At 42.8% G+C, this 20,974-nt stretch overlaps 1 protein-coding gene across 1 annotated transcript in view; it reads right to left on the bottom strand.

Moving 5' to 3' along the window:
- Cemip (cell migration inducing hyaluronidase 1) overlaps positions 1 to 20,567 on the bottom strand; it is a 75,177-nt gene extending 54,610 nt beyond the window's left edge. Inside the window, exons 1-10 of the mRNA XM_027922386.2 lie at positions 20,462 to 20,567; positions 18,467 to 18,613; positions 17,855 to 17,993; positions 16,720 to 16,956; positions 12,527 to 12,706; positions 9,583 to 9,653; positions 8,833 to 8,928; positions 7,850 to 7,971; positions 3,090 to 3,222; positions 2,106 to 2,297 (exon numbers count right to left, since the gene is read on the bottom strand). Coding sequence (XP_027778187.2) covers positions 2,106 to 2,297; positions 3,090 to 3,222; positions 7,850 to 7,971; positions 8,833 to 8,928; positions 9,583 to 9,653; positions 12,527 to 12,706; positions 16,720 to 16,956; positions 17,855 to 17,993; positions 18,467 to 18,613; positions 20,462 to 20,567 — 1,423 coding nt within the window. The remainder of the gene's footprint in view (positions 1 to 2,105; positions 2,298 to 3,089; positions 3,223 to 7,849; positions 7,972 to 8,832; positions 8,929 to 9,582; positions 9,654 to 12,526; positions 12,707 to 16,719; positions 16,957 to 17,854; positions 17,994 to 18,466; positions 18,614 to 20,461) is intronic.
- Positions 20,568 to 20,974: the final 407 nt, after the last annotated feature.

Below are 20,974 nucleotides of genomic sequence, written 5' to 3'. Positions count from 1 at the left end.
CCAGGATTTGTGCCCTGGGATCACAGCCATGGTGTTTGTGGAGGGCCTCAGTCACATGATACCCAGGTCCATTTCAGCCAAGAATAAAATAAAATAAAAAATCCATCACTCTTTCTCACCTTTTAAAAAAATATGTTCCCTCAAATTCTGTCTCAAGCACATCTCAACCAGTCAAAAAGACTATGTTGAATTTAGTTTCTGTAGGCTTATTTCCAAAATAACATATTTTGAATACACTAATATGCCTTCTTGATCCATAGTCTTCCTCCTATTTCAAATTCAAATACTTTCTCCGCCCCCATGCTATGATTCTGTATCATGTGATATTTTTAATGCCCAGTATCAATTTTCCTTTCTTCTGGTAGTACATCCTACTTTTCCTTTAGGGAATGACCCACCTCAACTTGGTGCCATCTGAAAAGGACTGTCAGTAAAAATCCCTGCCTCTCTTAGCCACAGGATGAGCACACCAGCCACCAGCTGGTCAGACACTCTCTCCTGGAAGGTGACTGTTGAGCACAGCTTCCCAGGAACTAAGCAAGTTCCTCAAGACAGTGGTGCTCTGGAGATGCTTCTCTCTGGCTCCTTCTACCCAAGATCCTGATTCTTTGTCCTTTTTTTAGCACAGCTGTTTAGCTTCTAGTTTAGTTCTCTGAGCCAAATAGGACTTCAGTCAACTTCCTTTTTGTTTCACATAATCAAGTTGAATTCTGTTGCCTACAGCCAAAGAACCCTAATAGATAAAAACTCTCCCAACTAAGAATAACTGACCAAGATTACATTTGAAGTCTCTTTTTATCTCTAATAATCTGTGATTCCAGTAACCTCACACAACATAAATCATAGGGATTCTGAGTCAGGATTTAGGAAAAGAAAAAGGAAAACCCAAAAGTTGTAGAAAGAAGAGATTTGTAATTTCGTGGTAGTTTCAATTATTTTCTAACAGATTTTCTAACCCCTTCCCCCTTCAACCTCAATGGGAGAAAGCTTTCTCCAGCTCATGTGTGATGAATTTGACCATGTGGTTTGCCTTGACCAGGGGACTGTGCTGGGAGAATGCTTCAATTCTGAGCCTCGTCCTGTGTTTCTGATCACCTCTCTAAGGGGTCTCAGCCTTCCTCTCTCTCTGCTTCCTGGCTGCAATGAGGTAAGGCACTTCCTGAACCATGTGCTCCTGCCAAGATGTGCTCCCTCACCACAGGCCTAAAAGCAATGGGGCCAACCAACCATGGACTGAAAGCACCAAAACTTAGCAATAGCTAAGCTATGGAACCAACAGATGAATGGATAAAGAAAATGTGGCATATATACACAATAGAATATTACTTGGCCACAAAGAAGAATGAAATTGTGGCATTTGCTGGTAACTAGATGGAACTGGTGACTATTGTACTTAGTGTAATAAGCTAATCCTGAAAAACCAAAGGCTGAATGTTCTCTCTGATATGTGGATGCTAACACAAAATAAGGGTGGAGGAGAGAAGAAGAATTTCACTGGATTAAACAAAGGGGAATGAAGGAAAGGAAGAGGATGGGAATATGAAAGACAGTAGAATGAATTGGACATAACTTTCCTACTTTTATATATGAATACTCCACCAGTGTAACTCTGCATCATCTACAACCACAAGAATGGGATCCTAATTAGAATAAGTTATATTCCATGTATGTATAATATGTCAAAATATACTCTACTGCCATGTATGTCTACAAAGAAAAAATAATTTAAAAAAAACCTATGAGGCATATAGAATTACCCTGTTTATAAGTTGGTTTATTTCAGGTATTTTTTTTCTTTTTCTTTTGTGGTGCTAGGGATTGAACTCAGGGCTTTGTGCATGTGAGGAAGCACTCTACCAATTGAGCTATATCCTCAGTCCATATTTCAGGTTTTTTATGGTAACAGAAAGCTGACTAACATACCTGGACTACCTACAGATGCATGAATAAGAAATAAATGCTTATAATGAGATTCTAAGATTTTGTTGTTGTTGTGAAGCATTATTATGGTTATAACTGACCAATACAGATTTGCTGTGATATCTATTGACTTTAAGCCTGACAATGTTCAGGCTTAAGCCTAGGAAGGGTACATGAAAGCCTACCTGCCACTTTGACCTGGTTGGCGGTACAGGTTTTGCAGGGAAGCACCTGGAACTCTTCTGCCTGGTACATGGAGTAATCAGTACTGGCAACAACCAGGGTGTCTCCAGGTTTCCATGACCGCACATCGTCCTCCAAGTTCAGGATGGTGCTGTTCACATTGGTGTCGATGGTGACTGTGAGTTTGGGCCTCACTGTAATCCAAAACAGGAAAGATGAGCTACAACCCTTTGCTCTCAGCAAACTTTTGGCTGTCCATCTGTTCCCTTCCTCTCCCTATATAAGTAAATGCCAGGTTTGCCTATCCAAAACCCAAATCACCAGGCTGACTCCATCCCAGTTTTGGTACAGGTTTTTGAAGTCAATAAAACCTCGACCAGAAAAGAACCATTCATTAGCTCTGGGCAGGGGAATTTTCCACTAACTTCTTAGCTAGAGTTAAATGTGGCCACCTCACCACACCCACTTTGCTCAAGATGTAAAACAAATATAGCTCCTCTCAACTATTGTTTACAGTAGCTGTCTCTCCCCTACAGAAGTCATATCCTTAATGACTACCTTCTGCAGAAGACCAAGCACCTCCCAGGACAAACTGGCCATTGCCAATCACTTCTAACAAGCACCTTGGGAACTGGGCTTAAAATAATGGCACCCAAATAGGCAACAATCTACACATCTCTTCAGGGGAGGGCTGCAGGGAATTTGCTTTGTCCATTTGCACCCTGTACGTTTGTGGACCAGGCCCATGCAGAAAGGGTTATGGGTAGGGTGAGGCTCTGCTGTCTCCTGCCAACTCTGAGGACCCTCTCATTTCTCCTGGGTCATAAAAGCACTCTGCATCAGGTGTATAACAAGAGCACTGTGTCACTGTGACACCCAGAGGCAGCTGATCTAGGCATCTAAATTCACCATGCAGAACTGCTGGCTCAAGGAATAAGGCTGGGTTGCATTTCTGTCCCCAAAAAAGGAAATAGGGAGCTACTTACCAGGCTTCCCACAGAGGAACCGCACACGGTAGCTCTGGCAGGCTCGGCCCTGATCATAGCAAGCAAACCTATAATCCTGGCCTTTTTTGTAGACAACCTCAACGCTGAGGTTAACTCCATCCATTGTAGTGGCCTGGGAATGGCAGGGAAATTACAGAGCAAAATCATTTTTTTTTTTTTTTGTAAAGAAGGGTGATGATTAATGTTCTCAGCATATACTTGCAAGTCTAAAATTGTCCCTGCTGCAAAACAATTTACAGTGGCCTGAGATTATTATCCTGACAATTATCCACATGAGTTTTAAGACACCATGATGTCTCTGAATGGATAAATGCCTAGGGTCCTACAGTACTAGAAACCCAAAGTAGTGACTTAGTTAATTGCTCTTTATTGGTGAACATTTTATAGAGCATCTACAATAAGCAGGCTCTCAGAACCTGGGTCAGCTTCTTCTTACAACACGTACAATCAGCAGCAGCACCATGCAAGGCGTGGATTTTTATTTCCTGAGTACTCACTAGGTTCAATCCACTGGTGCCCACACGGTATGCCCTATCGCATGGAGAATTGAACCCAGGGGGATTACACTACTGAGTTACATCCCCAGTCCTTTTTATTTTTTATTTTGCGACAGGGTTTTTTTAAGTTGTCCAGGTTGGCCTCAAACTTGTGATACTCCAGCCTTAGCCTCCCGAATCACTGGGATTAAAGGTGTACGCCACTGTACCCGGCATATGGGAGTGGGAAGTCTTAAAAATCCTTACATGCAGGCTCTATCCTCAATGCAGCAGACACAATCATCAGGCATATGGGCTTTTAAAAGCTTCCCAGATCAATAGGCAATGAAGTTTGAGAACCACTCTAGCAGATAAGGAGCTAAGTATTCACGTATACCTCATTTTACCTCACAGGAAAACCATGAGGTTGTTGTTCATTTTACAGATAAGGAAAATGACACGCAGAGAGACTGAGTAACCTGTCCAGGATTACAAAGCCAGCAAGTGACAGAGCCAAACAAATGGGGCTTCTAAGCTCCTCCTACTCCTGCCCTCACATGCATACCTCTTCCTCCCACTGCCTCAGGGTCTGGGAAGCAAGGAGCTGATTTTTGCCCATCTCCCTGCCCCCAGCATTCAGCCCAGGGCCCAGCAAGAGTGGAGTTGCAGTGGGCGAGACTGACACACCAGAAGCTACAGGCCTGGTGGAGAATTTAAAGAGTGGGTTCAGAGTAGGGCACAATCCCTGTCAGCTGGGGCTCATCCCAAAGCTAGGGTGTGTCTGCATTAAGACTGTGACTGTCATTCAGAGACATGCAATTTAAGGCAAGGGCTGCAGCTGTCAGAGTCTCTGGCCCAGAAACCAAAAGGACCAGGGATGGAGAAATAGGGAGCGAAAATAAAGTCAACCTCAAAAACTAAAAAACTTTTTAGGAAACGTTTTGAACCTAAGAGATCTGTTGTCCTTGGCTTGGAATGTAGAGTTACATAGATGTGCACAATTAAAATTCACAGCTAAAATTCAGCTCTTGCCTATAAGTCACACTCTCATTGTAATCATCCCCAACACCCCATCATCTGGGTGGTCTCTGTGGCAGCCAGAGAGACAGGGGTATAAACTGGTTCTTCTAGAGGAAATGGCTAAACTCAGCAAATTCAGAGCTCAGGGTCATCTGTCAAGCCCAACTCCTCTGACCTGATCAGTTTTCTGAGCCTCCTTCAGATGACCCCGTAATATTAAGGACTGGGCTTGAGAACATCATGCAACACAGCTGGTCATTTTTTTCAAGGCACAAAGTCCAACAATAATTTCAAGAGAACATTTACTCAATTCTGCTAGGGTTTTGTTTTTGTTGTTCCTTTTTTTAACCTAAGAAATGACCTTAGTATCAGATAAGAATAAGAAGGAATCTATCACCATTCAGTGAAAAGAATCTTTGCTCTGGATAAATTTGTTTTGGGGGTGGGGCTACTGGCAATTGAACCCAGGGGTGCTCAACCGCTGAACTGTATCCCCATTTCCTTTTACTTTTTATTTTGAGACAGGGTCTTGCAAAATTGCCCAACTTTCAAAGGGCCTTGAACTTGTGATTCTCCTGCCTTAGCCTCCTGAGTCAATGGGATTATAAGTTTGTGCCACCATGGCTGGGTTTAGTAGATATAATTTAATTGTTATTTATGCTCTTGAGTAATAATTATTATAATTAACAATTAAAATAATATTAAATGTATGCACAGGACACTTACAATGATTCAGGTACTTCATTTATTGTTGCATTAAATTCACAAAGCAATCCCATGAGGGAATGATTATCCTCACTACTGCATGTGAGGAAACTGAGGCACTAAATTAAATAACTATACTGATATGTATGGCTAGGACTGTGAGCAAGTCACCTGGCACAAAGTTTAAGGTGACACTCACTCTTAGGGTCATGTAATTGCAGAGTAAACACTCAAGAGGTTCACCTTTGGAGATATGTGACTCTTAGGGTTTTTTTTTTTTTCTTCTTTTTTTTTAAAGAGAGAGTGAGAGACAAAGACACAGAGAGAGAGAGAGAGGAGAGAGAATTTTTTTAATATTTATTTTTTAGTTTTCGGTGGGCACAACATCTTTGTTTGTATGTGGTGCTGAGGATCGAACCCGGGTTGCACGCATGCCAGGCAAGCACGCTACCGCTTGAGCCACATCCCCAGCCCCGACTCTTAGGTTTTTAATTGAACAACTCAACCGGCCTTGGTTTTGCCAAGGAAAAAACAAGATCCTATTCTGGAATTGGGAGTTTTGGAATAATGGGTGCTACAACACTTAACAAAATGTTTTAAAGAATGCCCATTGTAGGAAGGGTGACCAAGCCTCTTGGTGAGGGAAACAACTGTCATTGGGTCTTTTGTTCTTCTCTGGACTTCAAGCTGTTGATAACATAAACTTGGATTCATTGTCAAGTGTATCCCCTTTTGTTGAAGGAGGCTGGGCTGTGTGCTATGGCTACGCAAGGTGTTGATATACTGTAAGGTGGGACCCCATGGAAGGGATTGCCCAGTGAGCTTTTAGCCTAGATTTAACTGTGCTTTGGGACACTGAGGGAAGGGCCTATATCATGCTGGGAACAGAGTAGATGGTAAAATGGGAAATGTTTTGGGAAAGCTATTTTCCTGGCACAGAGAAATAGTTTTTCAATTAACAAGGTCTGTAGCCAGACGGCTGGCAGAGCCAAAATCAGGAGGGATTTGTAGACCGAGAAGCATTCTTTGAGGATTTCCAGAACTATTTGGAGAGGGGAGGCTGGTAAAGGAATAGACTTCCTGTGGTCAAGTGAACCCAAGAGATAAGATTATGGCTATTTCAGAATTAAAGCTGTAATGTTCAAGGATGCAAAAGAAAATTACAATTAAATCTGGGAGGTATGTGCTTTAGGGGAATTGGGAGCTTTTTGATTCTGTTGGACTCAAGAAGAGTCTGTTACTTTCAACCTAATCTGAGTAAATCCTTCTCAATAACATTGGAGCCACGGGAAGGGGGGCACCTCAGCCAAATAATTAGAAAGGTTTCCCTGGCCTTTGCTAAGTCAGAACAGAGTGTCTCCCCTGGATAAGTGGTCCCTCCTCCAGTGCAAGGCAGAGAGCCAAAGTTATGCCCAGACATACATGGGGAGTGGGGAATCACAGTGAGAAGACCTGGTTGAATGATCTGGGAGAAAATGTTGTACAAATATTGGTCACTTTCAGCTGTCCCAGGTATCTAAAGGGAATTGGTGCCAAATCTTAGTGGATACAAAAACTTGCCCATACTTAGCTACCTTATATAAATGATATAGTGTTTGAACTTAACCTATGTATATCTTCCCATAGACTTTAAATCATCTCAAGATTACTTTTAATGCCTAATGCCAGGTAAATGCTGTGTAAATAGTTGTTATACTCCATCATTTAATAAATAATGACAAGAAAGAAAGTCCTCTACATGTTTAATACAGACACAATTTTTTTCCTAATTTTTTTGTATCTGTAGTGGGTTGAATTAACATATGTGGAACCGATAGATTTAAAAGGCCTACTGTATTTTTATTGACTTGAAAGAGAATAAAATGGGTGGTGGTAGCCTTTCTCAAATGACTTCTAATTAATTTATATTGAACATTTAAGTGGCCTCTAATGAAACCCATTTACTTTGCCTGTGTTTCCTGCCTTTCCTGATGTCCATAGAGCCCAATGTCCCACTTGTCTAGCTAGTGAACTGAAAGCCCTGTGAATTGACTTAATAATATATTGATGGAGCCAACAGGAAAGGTCAAGATCTCCTTTAGATAGAATAAACTCCAAGGGAAGATCCTAAGCGAACCGTGCTCATTCTTTGGATGTTGGCTTTTATTTAACTCAATGGAGAATATGGCTGTGGCTGTGAGTATATTTATTCTCTGGGCTGGGCTCAGCTTGCACCCCAAATCCTAGCAGCATTCCATGCAGTCAAGGGCCCAAAGGAAACCAGTAAAGAAGTGAACTGGGTACCGAAGTCCATGCCTTGAAAGGCATTTCACACAGTTAAAAAAGAGTTAAGGAGGGGAAGAGACTCAGAAGCAGGACTTGGGAGTTTGGTAGTACTAGCTTTTGGACAGGTAATGAGCCTTGTTTTCAATATTTAAGGTAGAAATAATACTCTCTGGCTTACCTACCTCATAGGACCATGACAGTCACACTGCCCCAAGTTTATGATCTATAGAGACTTCTTAAAAATAAAGCCTTCCTTGATTAGGAGTTTTGTACCTGTATATCAATGGGACGGTTGCAGATTTTTCCAGGGTAAGCAACATGGAGGTCTGAAATTTTCTCTCCACCTTTAGTCTGAGATACTTTATCATGGTCAAACCACTCAGTCCACTCCACATCTAGGCAGAAAGTGAAGACAGGATCAGTCAGAAAGTTGTTCATGAGGCCAGTCACATTCAGTGTGGTCCTAAGCACTCCTGGCACAATAGGAATTGAGGGCCATCTGTCCATAGTTGAGCTAGACTGGGGGAAGGGGGCTCCTAAACCATCTGCCAACTCTCCTGACTCTCTCATCTTTTAATTAAAAACACTGCTTACTGACTTTCTTTTTTATAAAGGTAATACATATTTCTTGTTACTGCAAAAGCAAATAAACATAAAGGGAGAAATAAAATCCATCTGTAAACCCATCATCCAAGCATCCACCAGGATTGCTACTTTCTGTAGCCCCTGTGTATGGGCCACTTAGAGTTTTTTGTTTTTGTTTTTGTTTGGCATAAGGGGTTGAACCCAAGGGTGCTTAACCATATCCCCACCCCTTTTTATTTTTTTATTTTGAGACAGGGTCTAACTAAGCCTCACCAAGTTGCTGAGGCTGGCTTTGAACCTATAATCCTCCTGACAGCCTCTTGAGCCACTGCTGGTATTATAAGCATAAACCACCATACCCAGCTGTATGAACTATTTGAAAGCCAAGTTCATTTTTAGGTTCATAATTCCTAGTCAACACCATCCCCTGACATAAGAAAAATATTCCATGAAACAAACTAAACAAAATGGACCCCTGTTGAGATGGAATACAAATCTTAACCAGTGGGAAAACATTCTTTTGGGTGATTGACCGTTAAGTTACAAATTTTTAGTCGACTCTACCATGTGTTCCTATGGACTTCCTAAGAGAAAATACCTTGTTCTACACACAACGACTCCTGGCCATTGATCCAGTGTTAAGCTTTACCAGGCTGTCTCAAACTCCTCACCTTGAACCCACTCACTGGATGAAGAAACATTGAAATATTCCCCATGTTCCGTCTTGAACAGTTTGAAAACCCGGGCAGCAGCAGAGCCACGGTGTCCTGTCAGAGAGATTAGATGCTTTAGCAACCAAACAGATGCCTGGATTCAGAAGGTTGGAGCTCTATGGCACAGAAAACCTCTATTCCATAAATCTTGAACAATTTAAGAAAAAAAATTTTTTTTTTCCTTAATCAGGCCATTTCTTTCACTTGGAAAGAAGGTCATTATTCATTCTTTTGTTTCAGTTTTGAAAATTCATTTGTAGCATTTCCACAAATTCAGATTTTGAAGCCCCATTATTTTTCCTGATCTGAGCTCCCTGCACTGCCCCAGAGGTTAGAACCATAGCATCTCCCACAACCTTCACCGAGCAGAGAGACAAGCATTTGTGTTGGAGACCACCCACAGGTCTTTTTAGCTCAAAATATTACCCCTGCTGGTTCCATCCCAGTTCTTTTGTTTTCTACGCCATGTCTATGTTCTATCATAAGCCAATGATGACATCTTAGAAAATAAAAAACATTATGGTTGAACTTCAATCAACACAGGCCTTTGTCACTTCCATGTAACACAGTCAAGTGGCTGGACACTCAACAAGGTGTTGGCAGATAGTCAGCCATGCTCTGAGGGAAGTGAGTCCTTCAGAAAGAACCAAAGCCTCTTGGTCAGAGAGACACAAGAGGGTACTAGTCCTCTCGCCAACCACTTATTACCATGATATTCAATATGGTCTTCAACTGAAGAAGAGGGATTTCCTTTCACGGTGAGAAAACTCCAAGGGTGTCTGAAACAAAAACACACAAAAAATAAACTTCTCCAGAATTGGGAGCAGAACAGAAACAGCCCCAAGTGTCAGAGCCTCCCTCCCTGTTGCTGAGGGGCTTCCCTCTTCCAGGGAAACAGGAGTCTTTCTTTATAAGCAATTGCCTGAACTTCCTCGATGCCTGGCTAGGCCAGTGTCTGCTTGTTGTGAGTCTCTTCAACTCCCTGCTGGCAGTAGATGGGTATGAATCACAAATCAACAAACAGGCCAACAGACCAACCGTCCCACCCGCCAAGCTCAATTACATCCTGAAGCAAGTGCTGTGGTTCGCTTAGGAAGCGTGATCCAAGAGAGGAAGGCTATTTCTCTCATATTCATCTCCCCTAAGAATTGAGCTCGAGGAAAATGCCACAGGCTAATGTGACTGACCACCCTGGCCACACATTTTGGGACTTGGAGAGGGACCAAATGTCTCTTACTCGTAATGGGAAGGGAAAGGAGAAAAAGAAGGTTTATGATTTTGGGAAATTGTACGCTATCTCTCCTCCACAAAAACAAGCACTGTAGAAGCAGGGAGGTTTTCTTACCCATTTTTGTGTTCACCATCATGCCTAATGCAGTGATGGGGTTTGGAAGACTTTTTAGGATAAGTTGCCCCCAAAATATGGCACCTTGGCATGTTCAACATTAAGGTGAAGAAATTGAGAAATGGCAGGAATGACTCCCTGACTTTTCCTGCCCTTCCCCCCTATAGCAGGTGACAAACCCCTGTGTGAGGGGTGCCCTCCCTATGCCTGAAGAAAGGAGCATCCTCATCTATAAAGCAGAGGAATGCCAAGAAGAATCCTAATAGAAAGACCTTGCTCAGCTTCCCCTTGGTTCTCTACTCTGAGCTGATAACCTTTGTCTTATCTCAGTTTCCTGGACTCTTCATCAAACCTAGTATAAAAACACTCCAGTTGAACTGTTTCTTCTGGCCTTCATTTCCTTTAGAAGGAAATGTAAAATTTATTATATGAAAGACATTTGTATGCTGTTCTCTTGTTAACCAGTTTTTTTTAAGGGGCTCCACCAAGATTTTAGAAAGGTAAGAGGAAAGAAATTTCTCCTCCTACAGTAGCCTCTCCCTTACTATGACATAGCAATAGATTTAGGTGTTGAATAGCTTTTGTTATTTGTGTTTGGATTGCTTATCTTGGAAAGTAAGTCATTATTCAATGTTGTTTAATTGAGGTTGAGGGTTCAACTACATCCACCCTTTTGCTTCAATCTTTCAATGGCTCCCACTGCATTTGGGACAAAAACCAAGCTCCTTATCACAGAGCCAAAGATCCTTCTGTGCCTTCCCCTACCTTTTTTCCTCAGCCCTCACTAGCTCACATACAGTGCAGCGGCCTGGACTCCTCCACTTCTTTGGAAGAGCCTCTCTAGCTGTTAGTTTGCCTATGGGGCACCTGCTTGGCCTCCTCTTACCTGTAAATCTGCACTGAACTAACTTCTCTATCCTCTTGTTCTCAAGCCCTATCACCATTTCCCATTCACCTCTGCCTTCTCTTCAGAGCTTAGCACACCTGGTCTAACCTACTGCCTCCCACCAGTTTCTGTTCAATAACCATTTCCTAAATTAGCGAACAAAGGAAGGGTCCAAGTCTCAGTGCTTCTACTGATTTTAAATGCTTTGATCTTATCACTAAAAGTATGTGTTCATACAAATGAGGGGTATATATGTAATTCTTGCTTTCCTGTCTCCTTTGCCCATGAAAACTGGACATGATAAAACATGGCAGGACTCATCCTTCCTGTGGTTTCTGTTTCTAAGGTCAGAATAGTAGCTTACATTTATCAAGTGCTTATTCTATACCAGGCAAATATTTTGTTAATATTATCACATGTACTTCTCCCAGCAAGTCTTCTGAGAATTCCTGAGATATCCCATTTTACAGAGGAACCATGCAAAGAGAAGATGAATGAGTCACTTGCCTGTAGTCACACCTCATAGGAGGTGCAACCCAGACTTCAATCCAGGCCACCCAATGCCAGACCTTGGGCCCTGAGCCATTAGAATCTTATGCTGAGGCTCTGCTAAGTAACCAGTCATTTTTGGTTCTATTTCCTACTATAAATTAATAAATTGTCCTCTTGGTTTATAAAACAATGGAATGGAAATGCGTGTAGTGTTTGCTAACAAAGGAGTCTCACAGCGCCAAGAATCACTGTCATCTTTGGCTACATGAGTTTCCTGCTTGAGTTTCCCTTCCAGAAGGAGCAGCCCCAGGGCTGTTAGACAATGCACCCTGGAACCTAGAGCACCCCTCCCTTACCCAGGGAATCTCTGTCCAGCTAGAAAAATTGCTGAGCTCTGAGAAGAAAAGATTCTGGCCCACCCCTGATTTCACCCTAGATCTGAGGAGCTAGAGGGTGGAGCATTGCAGTCTCCAAATAACCCTGGGACAGATAACCCCTTTTCCTTGGGTGTTTGGCTGGGCAGAGATACTTTGCATAATCTCTAAAAACTGTCTGCCAATCCCCAAGGTAAAATATGAATCTTTTGCTAAAGAAAGGGAAAATGAAAGTCAACTGCACCACCAAGGCATGGCTCTTATGCTCAGTAGACATTCTAATATTTTGTAAGTGGCTGACTGAATGAATGAGTTCATGAAAATCAAAGACTTTTGTATTTTTACAGTGGACTATGCTTGTAAGAAAAACCAGGTTCCCCTTAAGAACAATCCCTGAATATGTCCAGTGCAGATGGACAATGTCCCTGAATCCTCCAAGGTCATTATGTGGGTGGTGTATCCCTGAGAGCAGAAGAAACGAAAGGTTAATTCTTGGTGGGATGGGGGTGCTTCAGTGTTCTGGTGTTTGGAGGAGGTGGAAGTGATGGGAAGTACCTGAATCCCAGGTGTAGGAAATGTTTGCTGCCCAGTTTGGTCATCGCCTTCCGGGCCATGTCATCCAGGTTTCGAGACCCTTCATCATTCACTGCAACAGAAAGGATCCTGCCATCGGGCACTGCATTCAAATACTGGACCAGACGTTCACTCTCTTTCTTGGATCTGTAGGTATCAAATCTATAAAAGGCAGAGAGAAAGAATTTGAATAGTCGTCACAGCAATCAAAAGAAGAGAGACCTATACAGCATTTCATATGCCATCCAAAGATCCCACAGGTTGGGATTTGTAAACAATGAAGCCTTTTTCTTTAAAGAGCAAGTAAAGCTGGGCATGGTGATGCATTCCTGTAACCCCAGTAACTCTGGAGGCTGAGGCAGGAGGATCACAAGTTCAAAGCCAGCCTCAGCAATTTAGTGAGGCCCTAAGCCACTTAGCAAGACCCTGTTCCAGAGCACAAAAAATTTTAAAAAGGGCTGGGGATGTATATCAGTGGTAGAGCATCCCTGGGTCCAATCTTCAGTACTGCAAAAATAAAGTTCAGGTAAATTTAGTTCTTTTGCATACCATAACGTGATATCCAAGAATCATATGATTCTAATCATATGATCATTCATTGGATAAAATATCAAAGAAATGTCTATAGTAGTGTGGACCTTGAGCCCTGGGACTTTCAGAAGGTCATACACTTAGGGTCAAGATCTTTAATGTTCCCCTTTCATGACAGAGGTAGCAGTTCATGCCTCTTGCAGAGCCTAGTGTTAGGAGATAGCTCAGACTCCACAAGCATCAGGGATTTCTCTCTCTGATCCAGACTGAAACAACTCCTCCAAAATTCTTGCAAATGACCTGGAGACTACCCCAAATCTTGTACCTACAGAAGCTTAACACATGCTAGAATCATAAAGGGGTCATCTCTGGTTTTGACAATAGAGAGTAACAGTGATATAAACTTTAACTGTTTCAGATATTGTTTCATTCTCCTTTTTCCTGTATCCTTTCTAAAAAAATTATTTTACTTCATTCTGGTAAAACCTTTGCCATGAAATTATCCTTTTAACAAGGTTTTAAGTGTTACAATACAATATCATTGACTATAGGTACAGTATTATACAACTGATCATCACTAACTACATTGTTTTGTTTTGTTGAGATGGTATAATGATCTTGCTATGTTGTCCTGGTTGGTCTTGAACTCATGGACTCAAGCAATCCTCACTTCAGCCATCTGAGTATCTGGAACAATAGGCTCATACCACCAACCCCCGGTAAGAGTCAGTCATCTCAAAGTTAATGAAGATAATCTGTTGTCATACACATGAAGTATCCATGAAATACAGATTTTTTAAAAAATGTACACCACTGGTGAAAAGAATTTACAAAGGAAATACAACTTAGTAACAATCCCAACTCACATAAGTATGAAGATTTTGTGCAATTACAATGGAAGGAATTTGTCTTGGAACTTAAAAACAAAATAGCTCTAAAATGAATCTAGAAAAATAAGCCAGTGTGAATAGCTAAGGAGACTTCGAAAAAGTAAAGCAGTGGTGGTGTGGTGCAAATGGTAGCAAAAGAGGTGGTCCTGAGTCACCAAACTTACCTTCAGCTATTTTGTATAACCTGGCTCAACTCTGCCTCATCCTCTAGTCCCCACTGCCCTTCCCCCGGGGTCATCTACTGCAGGGAGAGCCCTTTGCAGAGACTAGGACCATACGCCCTTTCTTGTCTTCACTCACTCAGTTCTGTTTGTTTTATACCTAATCAAATTCTTACTACCTTTCAGGAACCAAGGTACCAACATAGGTTCCTGCTCCTTGAAGTAGCCTTTTCAGGTGACTTTGGTCTGCATTTGTGTGTGTGTGTGTGTGTGTGTGTGTGTACTCATACATTCAGCTATCAGATCCGGGAGGTCTCCAACATACTTCAAGCACAGGAGATTTGGGGCAGGCAGGCATTCTTCTCTTTGTAACCTCCTAGAAGCTCTCCAGATAAGTTCTTATTATATAGTTCAATAATGAATTTAATTGAAAGTTAGATTGCTATCTGTAATGATACTCCACTTAAAGAGATTGTCTTCCCCTGATGAAGGCGGAAGCCCTTAGAAGTACTTTGTGTCAATTGTGAGTATCCCAGGTTCACCTGCAGGCTGCTCAGCCAGGGCAAAGGCAGATGACTGTCCCCAGGGAGCCATGGAGATAACTCAGTGAGTGGTTAAGAGTTTGAATCCCAGCTCCAATCTTCGCCAACCTGTGACTCTAAGCAAACTGAGCCTCACCAGAGTCTCATCATCTCATCTGCATAATGTGGGTAATAACAGAACCCATCTCAGAATTTTTTTGGGGGGGAGGGAGTGGCTTAACCACTATGCCTGGTTAAGCCACATCCCCAGTCTTTTTTATTTTTTATTTTGAGTCACAGCCTTGCTAAGTTGCTGAGGCTGGTTTTGAACTTGCAATCTTCCTGCCTCAGCTTCCTGAGTTGCTGGGATTACAGATGTGCACCACTGTGCACAGCTCATCACAGAATTTCTATAAAGATAAAGATTAAAGTATATAGAGCAGTGAAGTGCTGAACACAGTATTTTTCACAGAGCAAGTCCAATGATTACATGGTCACTAATATTCACCAGGGGATGAGTTCCAGTTATCCCATGTGTACCAGTGAGCACTATGGTTCCTGCCAGACCTGCTGCTGTCCCACAGCTGGTCCCTGCTGCCTTCACTGCCACTCACAGTCCTGTTCCTGATGAGCCCTAAGTCTCCCCTAGCAGCACCAAGGATAACTCTGCTTGTCCACCTCAGCTGTGTCCTTCCCTCTGAGTGCCAGGCGAAGCCTCTGCAGGGCCATCATGAGAGTCCCAGGGAGGCTGAGGGCAGGCTAGCTTACCCTAGAGCTGGGAAAGAGAGTGAGGGGAAAGGGCCAGAGACTGCCATTCTGCCTTCCAAATCCCTCTCAAGTTCATCCACCCCATCTCTGTTGCTTCCACCAGAGTCCTTCATGTCTGGCCTAGACCACTATAGAAGCTTCCTAACCACCTCTGTGTTTATTTTTGCCCTCCACCATCAATCCATGTTCTGCATAGTCACCAGAACATTCTTTTTTTTTTTTTTTTAATTTTTTATTGTTGGTTGTTCAAAACATTACATAGTTCTTGATATATCATATTTCACACTTTGATTCAAGTGGGTTATGAGCTCCCATTTTTACCCCATATACAGATTGCAGAATCACATCAGTTACACATCCATTGATTTACATATTGCCATACTAGTGTCTGTTGTGTTCTGCTGCCTTTCCTATCCTCTACTATGCCCCCTCCCCACCAGAACATTCTTTTAAACATGATCCTTTCCTTCTTAAAGGCTTCAGTGGTTTTGTATACCACTGAGAATAAAACCCACCCCGTCACTGTGGCCTGCAAGGTCCTATACCTGCCCCTTCACATCCAAACCTCTGGTACTGCTTGCAATTCTTCCATCTCTCACTGCACATCACCCCTCTGGTTGGCTTTCTGGCTTCTGAAGTCATCATGCCTTTTGCACCTCTGGCCCTTTGTACTTGGTGCTCTCTGTCTTCACCACTTTCCCCATGCATCCTTCCCCTGCAGCTCCCAACTCAACTGCTGTTTCCTTACACTGGCTCTCTCTGACCACCCTACCCAAGTATCCTTCCCCAGTAACTCTTTACTATTTCCCTATGACTTTTTTCTCCCATTGTCAATTAACACAATCTGAAACTAGAGTTTCAGGCACGTGTGTGTGTGTGTGTGTGTGTGTGTGTTCCTATTAAACTTGTTCCTATTAAACTCAGCTACATTAAGCAAATGCCTGGGAAGGACATACTCTTTTTTTTTTTTTGTACTAGGAATTGAACCCAGGGGCACTTAACCTCTGAGCCACATCCCCAGTCCTTTTATTTTTTATTTAGAGACAGGGTCTCAATAAGTTGCTAAGGCTGGCTTTGAACTTGTGGTTCTCCTACCTCAGCCTCCCGAGCCACTGGGATTATAAGTGTGTGCCACCGTGCCTGGCTGACATAACTCTTGAGAACAGAGTTCTTTGACTCTGTTCTTTGACTGCTATACATCCACTTCCAGAGCAGCAAATGGCCAGGGCACATGCTCAACATACGTGTGCTGAATACATGTGTTAAATGTTTAGTGTTAAGTGTTAAGTGAAGGCCAATCTTACCTGTCAGAATGGACAACAGTGCCTGATTTGGAGTCGATGACATGAACAATAACTCCACGGTGGCCCCAGCTCCTTTCAAAAAAATAGCCTCCCTCTTCCATGCCACCCGGGTGAAGCGTCTTGTTCAGAAATGTCCAGGAGAGTTTTTTCTGTCCATGCAACTCAAGGGTGCCTCCTTTACCGACTCCAAGGTACTTCAGGCCATAGTAAGGGTCTGGCTGAACACCTTCATCAGCCCTACAGGAGAAAAGCTTTCCAGAGTTGCAGACTCATATCTTTACTAGATGCTGAACCCACAGAGGACCACCACTGCTTCCAGGATCACAACATGGCACCATAGAGCAAGCCATGCTTTTAATGATCTCATGGGGTTAGTAATACAGCTGTAGCAACCTGACCTTCTTCTCCTTTTATTTCTTTTGAACAGGGGAATGAACCCGGGGGTGCTCTACCACTGAGCTACATCCCCAGCTCTATTTATTTATTTAATTTGAGGCAGGATCTCACTAAGTTGCCCAGGCTGGCCTTGAACTTTCAATTCTTCTTCTTCAGCCTCCCTGGTCACTGGGATTACAGGAGTGTACCACCATGCCTGGATGCAACCTGATTTTCAAAGCCAGACAAATAGGAAGCCCAAAAGGCCAACAGAAATGCTTATAAGTTTACATTTTGCCACTTCTTTTTAGTTCTAAGTGTTTCATATTTTAATCTATATAGACCACCTGGGCCTGGACTGCATACCCTGGCATATTCCCAGTTATCACTAAGAACTCTCAATTGCTTAAAGAGGGGCCACAATCAGGGGCAAACATCACATGATATTTCCCTCTATCTTGTCCATCATAACTTATTAAATAAGTTGTAAGAGCTTCCCTAAACCGTGACAAGGTTGGAAGGCAGTTGAAAGGCTGGTGGGACTTCTGTGACACAAGGACAGCCTTCAGGCCATGATAAGTAAAATGTCACATGGGCTTTTCCAGTTCACACACTTTGCCATGTCTATCTAGCTCACAGTTAGGATCTGGCAAGACAGAACATTTCTTATCTCATTCTCTTGCCTACCTCTCTCCTTTAGAAAGTCTCCCTCCCATCAGATACAAGAATAACATTTGACCCCTAAGATGGATCTTCCCACCTTCCATATAACACGATGCTGAAATTGCCCTGAAAAGGGCAGAGGGCACTCCCAACATGCAGTTCTCCTCCATTGTCAATCAGGATGTGTCGGGTGCGCAAAACAATGGGTTCATCATGGTCTTTAATGACTAGCTTGCCTAAAGAGGTAGGAAGAGGGTAAGGACACCAGTGTTAAAGAGTAAGGTCACAGTAGAGCCAAGGGCAAAATCCCTAAGTCCCCCATCTAATTTAGGCAGTCAAAAGGTACATTTTCCAAACACTCCTGTGTTAGCTGCCTTGCAAGTAATTTTACACTGCTTTGCAGTGTGTAAATAATGCCTTCCCATTATTTACTGCATCACTGCATGCCCTACATTCAATGACAGTTAAAATGAGTATTATTCAGAGCACCAATAAGGAAGTCCTTCCTCATATACCCCTTATTACTAAAATTGGTCTTTTAACAAGCCCTTCTTAAGTGTTCAGAGTTAATGGTGATCGGAAATAACAAACAACAAAATAAACCCAGATGCTCCAACATAAACCCAAAGCATGTAGCACTGTTCTGTCCATCTACAGTCTTCACAACCTGCAAAGGCTCAGGGGTTGTGGAGGGGAGAGACTGACTTACCTCCCTCTGAAATGTCAATGGAATGGAATGTGGCAGAAGAAGTGAGCAGCAGCATCCTGCCCTGGCCAATGTGTACGTGGTGGTCCTGGTCATGGCCAGGGTTCCAGGGCTGCAGCTCAGGGTTCTTGTCAGGGCACTCTGCTGGCACTGCTAAAGAAAAAAAGATGTCACTGCTCCCATGCACCAGCATCACCAAGCAAGGATTAACACAGGCCATAAGTGGCTTGTGCATCTTCATGGTCTTGTCTCCTCTTCATTAGAGCTAAAAGCAAGATCCCAGAGATCAGAGAGATGCCCTGATCTAGGAGAAAGAAACCCTGAAGTCTGGTCCCATGTCTTTCATTAGTTCATCATGTGTGTGTAATCAAGTCACTTAGTTTTTCTGGGTTTAGATTCCCTCTTCACGATGAAGGGTAGACCAGATGGCTACCCAGGACATTCTAAAATCTAAAGTTTATCCAGATTTCTTAAATTCCAAACATTCTGTCCTCTGGAAAGCAGTGTTTAAAGAGTTAACAAAACTCTTCCCCTCCCCACCCCCACTATTTATTTATTTATTTATTGCATGAAAATTTGACCTTTTGTTAATTTTCTAGCTCTGTTCCCCTGGAAACATGAGAAAGATGGTACTCCATAAACCATGTTACCAAGCAACACTTCTTCAACAAAAGTGTCCCCTGTTTGGTAAATGACCTTTAAACTAGAAGGAACTGAAAATATTTTATTTTGATGCCTGGTGGAGATGTTGGGCTTTAGGTTTCCCTGTCATGTCTTGTAATTGAAACATGCCTTACAGGACCTCTGAGATTGATGTCTATGAAATTTTCTATAAAAGAAACCTGATGTTACAAAATCAGGATGTCTCACACTGTCCAGTGACAGTCTTATTTCTTCCCATCAGAGCTATCACTTTAGGAACCAAAGAAGACAGTTTATGGAAGGCCAGGTGGTCTATTGACAAGACTACCATGGAAGAGAAACACCTGTTTATTTGTGTGCACGCAGTGCAGTCCACATATTCCACAATCCTGCTTCTTCTTTTATTGTCCAAATGTATTTTTTTTTTTGGTAGCACTGCATATTAAACTCAGGATGCTGTAACACTAAACTACATCCCCAGTCCTTTTTTAAATTTTGAGACAGGGTTTTACTAAGTTGCCCAGGCTGTCCTGGAACTTGAGATCCTCCAGCCTCAGCCTCCTGAGATGCTGGGATTACAGGTATGCACCACCTGTGCTCTAAACTCCTATTTGAAATTTTAAAATTGTCCTCTATCTCTCATATCTTCAGCCTTACATTTGCTTTATTCAATTTCTATTTCCTACAGCCCAAGCGAACTTAACCTACATTTCTGGATTTTAACTCAAAACCACTTAGAGGAAAAAGTTGAAGATATTGAGCTAGAAAAATAAATGTGGTCCTTGCTCAGAGCATCAGAGCTGAAAAGCACTTTAATATACCACATCCTATGACACAAACAGGAAGGGGACACTGAGTTCAGGTGGTCCAGACAGAGGTGGAAAACTGCATCTCAGATGTGTGATTTTTTTTTTTCTTGGCCCCTACAGTGATTTTTAAAATTTGAATTAATGATTCTGATTTCTCATGGAAATTCAGAATATCTTGCAACAATTAATCCGCCTTCCCATGTGGTAGCAATTGGCAGAACTGAAGAGAGGGTGTCTTACAGGAGTCTCCACCCACTCAGGTGACCACAGTCCCAACCCAGCCAGCTTCATTCCTTTATGTCAGATGTCTGGCTCCTGCAGACACTGAGTTTGCAACCCCTGATTCTTGACCAACCCCATCATTTTGTGGATGATGAAAGCCCAAGATGAGACTTGCCTGGGATCAAGGAGTTTAATAAGGATGGGCCAGAGCCCAGCCACCCTGACCCCACCCCTACAATCCCTTCTCCCATTCCTCCCCTAAAGAGGAGAACTGACTTCCATGTCCATGCTAAAATGTGAAGGCCCAGGTGCTTCAGTGGCTTACCTGTGGATGTGACCCCAGGGAAGTGAACCAGGATGAGCCAGCTGACGGTCAGCACAGCCCTGAAGTTCAAGGCCTTGAAGGAATCCAGTCTTCTGGCAGCTCCCATCCCAGCAGGGTGTTCCCTGAAATGGAAACACACAGAAGTCTGTTGTGTGACTTAGGCAATTTGGAAACAATAGGCAGAGCAGACACAGAGACAGATAAAGCCACATGCACACATAAAGACTGGGACAGGGTAGTGCTAGGATGGGCACACTCTGGCAGTCCCAGAGTCCTCACCAGCAGCTTTTTCGGATGCCAGGACTCAGGGCTGAGCAGATTGGGGCATGCAAACCCTGCCATGGTCCTACCTGTGTCCTGTAGCTCAGGGGCTGAGTGATGGATGAAATTTTATCCTTGGCACTCAAGCTCCCTCCCTTGTAAAATGAAGCTTTTTTTCTTAAGAAATAGAGAACAAAAACACTCCCAGTGAACATGAGCTGAAAATTTCATGCCACCAACTTTTTGTGTGAT

This window comes from Marmota flaviventris, chromosome 2 (genome assembly GCF_047511675.1).
Source record: "Marmota flaviventris isolate mMarFla1 chromosome 2, mMarFla1.hap1, whole genome shotgun sequence".
NCBI lineage: Eukaryota > Metazoa > Chordata > Mammalia > Rodentia > Sciuridae > Marmota > Marmota flaviventris.
The sequence above is the reverse complement of the archived record's forward strand: the minus strand, read 5'-3'. Positions and strand labels throughout refer to the sequence as shown.